The sequence below is a fragment of the Myotis brandtii genome, unplaced genomic scaffold (genome assembly GCF_000412655.1).
Source record: "Myotis brandtii unplaced genomic scaffold, ASM41265v1 scaffold854, whole genome shotgun sequence".
NCBI lineage: Eukaryota > Metazoa > Chordata > Mammalia > Chiroptera > Vespertilionidae > Myotis > Myotis brandtii.
The window spans coordinates 207,536-214,818 of record NW_005371468.1 but is presented as its reverse complement, the minus strand read 5'-3'; the positions used below and the strand labels follow the sequence as shown (position 1 = coordinate 214,818).

Here is a 7,283-nt window from a genome sequence, read left to right as displayed (position 1 = left end):
TAGAGAAACATCGATCAGCTGCTTCCTGCACATCTCCTACTGGGGATGTGCCTGCAACCAAGGTACATGCCCTTGACCGGAATCGAACCTGGGACCCTTCAGTCTGCAGGCCAACGCTCTATCCACTGAGCCAAACTGGTTAGGCCTGTGTAGCATTTTTGATATAAGTATTCACATTATTTCAATGTGACTGAAAAAGGAAAGAGTAAATAAAGAAATAGTAAGGGAAATAAATTCATGGCTATTCCAGGTCCTTTGCTCTTTTGATATGGTAATCCTATAGGAGAATGAAATGGATTCATAGGGATAGTACCTATACTTTATATGATCATTGCAAATAAGAGCAGTGTTAGGCTCCTCATACCTGACTCAGCTCATTCTTCAAACACACTTTCCTTTGTCTCACTGCTATAGGTAAACATGCTATTCCCAACTTGGTAAAGAATCTGCCAGGTGGGCAGCAGAGCTCTTCCCAGAATTTCTCTGAGGATACTGTGGTCTCTATTTTGAATACCATCAACGAGGTTATTGCTGAGAACTTGGAGGCTGCCAAAAAGCTTCGAGAGACACAGGGTATTGAGAAGCTGGTCTTGATCAACAAATCAGGGTGAGCTCAACACCTAAAATTACAACTGGAAGAGTTTAAGTTAGAGGAGAGTTGTTAGGAAGGAGTGTTTCTTTTTTTGCTTCTACGGTTATTTTTCATTAATTACTGTAAAATGTGAAGTGGTATTAATTACCCTGTTCTCCATCTTGATTCATAAATTAATAACAGACTTTTCCATTAAATATCTTTGTATGTCTCTCTTTTGGACAGAATACAGGACTTGATCTTACCCATTTTGGCATTTATGTTCATATGTTACATTATGTTAGAGAGAACAGGGTCTTAGCTTCTTCCTTGGTCTTACATCCAAATTCCATGTGGTGTTATTTTCCTCAAAAGGAACCGCTCAGAAAAGGAAGTTCGAGCAGCAGCACTTGTATTACAGACAATCTGGGGATATAAGGAACTGCGGAAGCCACTGGAAAAAGAAGGATGGAAGAAATCAGATTTTCAGGTAGGGTAACTCTTAGGGTCTGAGACATTTACCTTTTTTTCTCGATGTCAGGTAATGTTCTGTGTTTGGTTTCTTTTCTTTCACATTAAGTGTACTTTTGACCCTAGACACTGGTGGTAAAGAAATCATTTGGTTTGCTCCCCCCACTATGTGAATGGTGTCAACATTTCATTTGCTGCCAAAATAGCTCTGGTTTTCCTCTGTGTCACAGAGCACTGTATATACTAGTGGCAATGAAGGATGGGGACTTTTTTACTTTCCCCAAATCTGCAGCAGCCCTTTGATGGAGTTTACCATTTTCTCAGTCTAGGTCTTCTGATAGTATGAGTGTTTGGTATCTTTGTAATCTTCTGTTCAGGAACACAGATAGAAGCCATAATATCCTAGTTTGTTTCACTATGTAGGTATTTACTTAACCCTTATTTACTTCTTGTAGGAGTTGTATTTGGGAACAGGAACCTAAAGATCTGTGCCCATTAGGGAATAAGATGTGGGTAAATTCAATACTCTGACATTATTGCATTTTATGTTTGCCTCCAGGTGAATCTAAACAATGCATCTCGAAGCCAGAGCAGTCATTCTTATGATGATAGCACTCTTCCTCTTATTGACCGGAATCAGAAATCAGGTGCAGTATCCAGAGGCTTACCCTCAGCTTTTATTCCTCCTCTGCTATTCTTTTTTTTTTTTTTTAAGTATTTTTATTGATTTCAGAGAGAAAGGTAGAGGGATAAAGAGATAGAAACATCAATGATGAGAGAGAATTATTGATTGGCTGCCTCCTGCATGACCCCAACTGGGGATCAAGCCCGCAACCTGGGTATGTGTCCTTGGCCGGAATTGAACCTGGGACCCTTCAATCCACAGGCCGATGCTGTATCCACTGAGCCAAACCGGCTAGGGCCTCTGCTATTCTTTAGTGGGCTTATTATCTAAGAAATAGGATATATATTTCTTTTTGAGTGAGCTAGTCTTTGGTAGAGAGTAATAATACTTCATTTCAGAGGTATTATAATGCATAAGCTGGTAGGTTTGATCATTAGAAAATAAAACAAAACAGGCAGTTAGTCCAGGTGTGACCCCTGTCTTTGCAAGTGGACTTAATAAAACGACTGGAAAATGAACCCTAGTCTGTTTCTCTGAGTTGTAACTGACACACAACATTGTATAAATGTAAGGTGTACAACATGGTTTGATATATGTATATATTAAAAATGATTATTTTTTCCTTGATATTTCCATATAATATTAAGTAATACATGTTTACTGTTGTAAAATTAGAAAATAACAGGCAACCAGAAAAACAACAACAAAATCATTTATTTCTATTGCCTAGGGATACTGACTGCTATTTTGGGTTATATTTTTTAAACCCTTTTGTCCTATGAGCAAATTTTTCACTTAAGTGTATATTGGAACCCTTATATTCTTATTTTATTTTTATTTATTTATTAAAATCCTTATATTCTTTATTTTTTTTATTGATTATTTTTAGAGAGGAAGGCAGAACTATATATAGAAAGAAACATTGATGAGAGAGAGAGACATCATTGATTGGCTGCCTCTTGCACGCCCCCCACAGGAGATTGAGCCTGCAACCTGGGCATGTGACCTGACTGGTAATTGAACCATGACCTCCTGGTCCATAGGTCGATGCTCAACCACTGAGCCACACCAGCTGGGCATGGATCCTCATAATTTTTAAAGACTGTAAAGAGGTCTTGAGACCAAGTAATTTAAAAATTGCTGGTTTAGAGTGAAGGGGTCTTTATATTAGGAGTCTGTTGGGAAGGGATTGCTTTAAGTCCCACGAGGGCTTTGTTTAGTGCCTGGCACATAGTGAGTACTCAGTAAAAATTTGATAAGAGGGACGAAAGACAACCAGAGAGCAATTTTTATGATGAGTTTAGATTTTGAAAAGTTCGGTTTTTTAGTTGGATAACTTTCTGTCTTCATATAGATAAGAAACCTGATCGGGAAGAAATTCAGATGAGCAATATGGGGTCTAACTCAAGATCATTAGGTAGGTGATTAATTCCTGCCTATGGATATGGAGTAATATTTTGTTGTGATGAGGAGAACTGTCTGACTCTGCAGTGTTTTCTAGCACCCTCACCATTACCATTCTGGAAGAGCATTGGCTGGACATTGCCATTTGGAAATTTAATGAAACTTGATCCATCCACTTCCACATTCCCACTTGCTCAAAGTTAAAAAAAAAAACATCATAATCATCCCACTCTGCAGTGTTTTCTAGCACCCTCACCATTACCATTCTGGAAGAGCATTGGCTGGACATTGCCATTTGGAAATTTAATGAAACTTGATCCATCCACTTCCACATTCCCACTTGCTCAAAGTTAAAAAAAAAAAATCATCATATGCATCCCCCATTCCTGCAGAACCTAAACTGTTACTCACGGCCTTTCATAGTCTGATGCTGGCTCCATCTCTCCATGTGCTCTGTTTCAGCCCACCTGGTCTAACTTGCTCTTTTATTTCTTCACTCTATACTTCCTTGATTTTGCTCATGTAATACCTCTTACTGGAATGTCCTTCCCATTTTTCCCACTTGCCTTTCTAAATTCTCTCATCCCCCAAAACTTAACTGGAGTCCTGTCTGCTTTGTTAGGCTCTTACTAACTGTGGCAGCACACCTCATTCTCGTTCCTTATAGACAGACCTATCTGTCTGTTTAGCTTTATTAACCCACAGGATGGGGTAAAAGTAGGTTTACAGTTGTGAGTACATGAAACACAGAGTTTATTCTTGTATTATTATTTATTTATTATTGCATTATTTTCCATACCAACAACTAAACCTACTTTTACCTACCCTGTATTTCATATATATTGTCTTCCCAATTAGATTCAGGTTCTCTTTAGGTCAGGGGCCATCAGACCTTAATGCCTTTCTGGAGCATTTGGCAAAGTTCAGTTCCTAACAGAGGCATCTAATTCACACTTAATCTGCTTAATATATAGTATAACCTAGAGAGGGATATCATGTTTCTGTGTACTTCTTTCTTTAGATAACAACTATTCCACAATGAATGAGAGAGGGGACCACAATAGAACACTGGATCGATCCGGGGATCTAGGCGAAATGGAGCCATTGAAGGGAACACCCCTGATGGTAAATTTTCTATGTACTGTTGTCCTTCTGCAGCGGATTCTGTTTTGAAGCCTGCATGTTTGTGAAATAGAGAAAAATACCTAGTGAAAGACTGCATCCTCTTCTGGTAGGGGCTTTTGGGAAAAGTAGGAAGTTTTGACTCCTGTTGGGATTTCTTGGGCCTTTATGCTGCGATGTTCGATCGAGATGGGGGCAGGAAGACTATAAATGTGTTACTGACATGACTAACACTAACTGGTCTATTCATATACATTACTTTCTTTCTGTTCCTACCTGTGTTTTCTTGAAATCTTGCCCTTCTCTTACTATTATCCTGTTTTGCTTGAGTTTACAGATTTGGGCATTATCCCTAGATCTAGCACATACTCACACAGTTCCTATTTCCTTATTCCCATACTAACAAATTGCATGTGTTCACAGCAGGACGAGGGACAGGAATCTCTGGAGGAAGAATTGGATGTGTTGGTTTTGGATGAGGAGGGGGACCAAGTGTCTTTGCCCCCCATGGTATGTTCTCTAGCTACCCCCAAGATCATCGCTGAGGAAGGAGGCCCTGTGTGCCAGCGGTTTGCCAATCATGCTGATCTGATCAGGCCAGAGACACTAGTCTCAGCCACGTGGTGCTTGGGGTGCTTTTCTGTGATTGTTACCTAAGAGGCTGGGGCAGGCCGTTGGTGATCTGATTCTCCATTATGTGCTACTTTCCTCCTTCCAGATTTGTTCAACTGACTTTTGGTTCTCCTTACAACCCTATTAACATCTCCTTCTCTTTTTTTCTTACAGCAGAAGATTTAGCATCACGATCTCCGCTACATCTGGGCGTATAATATATGTACTTTTACTTTTTGGTGGACTGATAATTTTCCCCTTTCTTCGCTGGACTATTGTGCCAATCGCCAGGCTGCCTGCCCTAATCGCCCTAAGTGGCTGCCTTCTTTCCATCGACTCCTTCTTCCAATGAAGCTTAATCGTTCCTCCTCCCACCCCAGATCCTCTCCAGTTGCTCCCAAGAACCCTGACTCAGTTGTATGCATATCTTGAGAAACTGCTGCAGATTAGCTCTTTCTGCCAGCTCTCTCTGGAACTCTTGGCCTCTGCGGAGGGAGAGAGAGAGAGAGAGTGGGAGTCTTCATTGGAAGCCGTGGGAAGAATTGGAAGTCACATGCTATATATGCATTATACAGCAATCTGATAAACTGATGATTCTTAATAGAGATTTTTTTTCCTGGTGGGGAAGGGACTTTTTGTTTTGCTTTTGTTTTTTTGATGGGAAGTGTGAGCTCTTCCTTATTTCTATTGGCTATTTTTGAAGCAAAGAAGGCTGGCAACATTGGCACATACCACCTGGCAAGGGCCCTTGAGTAAGTGAAGGTCTCCTAGAACTGAGATTAAGAAACCTGGCTCTCCTCATCTCCAGTGCAGGGACCATCAACGACTTACAGACTCCATCTCTTCTCCAAGCCTCGTGACAACCTGGGGTGCTGCCACTGCCCCTTACCGAGGCCATCCTAACTCTCCTCTCGCATCTTATCATAATGTCTGCTAATTTGGCTTTGCCATTTGCAAGAGGCTGTAGAAAGAGGAGAATGTGTCCAGGAAGACTTTGGGTGAGAAGGAGCAGAAAGGTGTCTTCTGGGGAGGAGAAGGAACCTCTAGGAGCAGCTAGTAGGAATGTACATGAATCAGTCTGAAACTGGCAGGAAGCTTCAAAGCTGGCTTCCCCCTGCCCTATTCTCCTTTTCCCACCCATATAGCCCTGTCCTTCCTGCCTACTCCCTGGATTGGTTAGTTGACTAAAGGACTTGATGTACATACTTCTGCCCCCTTTACCCTAAAAGGTGGGGGTCGACCCTGGCTTTGCCTCTTCTTTGTGCCTTTGGCCTGGGATGCACCTCCTCCTTCCCTTCCATGTGCCTTTCTTTGCCTCTGCAATTTCTTTTCTCATGATTTTGCAAATTACATTTTGTTGATTCTTATCCACTATTGGCCCTAAATAGAAAGAAGAGGAGAGGTGACCTAGAGACTCAGATTCTCCAGTGGGAATTCATGTAGCCTCTAATTTCAGCCATAGCAAGCTTTTTGCTCAACAGTATATAATTGGAATTTTGCAAAAATCCTGTTGTAATGATAACAAAATGAGGTTTGTGGGAGAAGTGAGTGGTATGACTCTTATTCCTTAGTTGTCCAGAGTATACCATCATCTCTGAAGGGGTTGCAGGGAATTCATGCCTGCCCTCCACCTCTAGATAACTCCTCCTTTCATTTTAGTGTATATTAGCTGTTTGGGCTAGAGGAATCAGCTGCTATGCTGGTTGATTTTTTTTTTAATCCTTTTCCTTACTTGCCTTTGACTCCTCCCCTTAATCTAAAAGCTCTGTTCAGTGCAAACTGGAAAACTTCATCCTTCTCCCTTCTCCCCTTCCCTTATATATGGAGGCTATGGGGTAGGAGAAAAGTGCACAACCCATTGGCCTCTTCTCCTTCCTCTATACATTAAAATCCCTTATTTCCCCTTTATTGTCTTCCCATTTTTTTCCCCACTCCTTTTCTGGCAAAAGGAGCCTTTTCCTTCTTTGACCCTAAGAACATACTGCACAGGGGAAACTGCCCCCGTTTTTGACCTGGCCCACTCTTGGTTTTTCTTGTCCTCTCTGCTCTTTTGCTGGTGCTCTTTTTATTGGTGGGGTGTGGGTAATAGAACAGCCATGGGCTTTTGGGGACCTTTAACTGTCTTCCCCCCCCCTCCCCCCGTTTATAGAAACACTAAAAATTCAATTCCAGAGAACCAAAAATTGCACCTTCCCACCAAACACTACTAAGGGGCATGTCTTCTGCTCCATACCTTTTCTGTTTTCCTTTTTCTTGTTAATGCTTTTAAAAACAAATGAGTTTTTTATATAAATAAAGTTTTTAAAGTGTGTATTGGGGGAGTCTGTGTCATTTCTTCAAGCTCCTTTTCATCTAGGTTACTTTTTAAAAAAAATATATTTTATTGATTTTTTACAGAGAGGAAGGGAGAGGGATAGAGAGTTAGAAACATCGATGAGAGAGAAACATCGATCAGCTGCCTCCTGCACACTCCCCACT

The 7,283-nt window shown here is 41.0% G+C and overlaps 1 protein-coding gene across 14 annotated transcripts in view; it reads left to right on the top strand.

Annotated features, from left to right (window-relative positions):
- The window catches only part of CTNND1 (catenin (cadherin-associated protein), delta 1), a 50,051-nt gene extending 43,075 nt beyond the window's left edge, over window positions 1–6,976 (top strand). For 9 of the 14 annotated variants that reach the window (XM_014532174.1, XM_005884760.2, XM_014532173.1 and 6 more), the window contains 7 exons: window positions 415–607; window positions 947–1,061; window positions 1,602–1,689; window positions 3,022–3,084; window positions 4,093–4,196; window positions 4,617–4,703; window positions 4,980–6,975. In XM_014532174.1, coding sequence (XP_014387660.1) covers window positions 415–607; window positions 947–1,061; window positions 1,602–1,689; window positions 3,022–3,084; window positions 4,093–4,196; window positions 4,617–4,703; window positions 4,980–4,991 — 662 coding nt within the window. In that variant the 3' untranslated portion in view covers window positions 4,992–6,975. Of the gene's footprint in view, window positions 1–414; window positions 608–946; window positions 1,062–1,601; window positions 1,690–3,021; window positions 3,085–4,092; window positions 4,197–4,616; window positions 4,704–4,979 lie in introns of all 14 variants that reach the window. The other 5 variants (XM_014532176.1, XM_014532175.1, XM_014532172.1 and 2 more) reach the window with 2 other exon arrangements.
- Window positions 6,977–7,283: the final 307 nt, after the last annotated feature.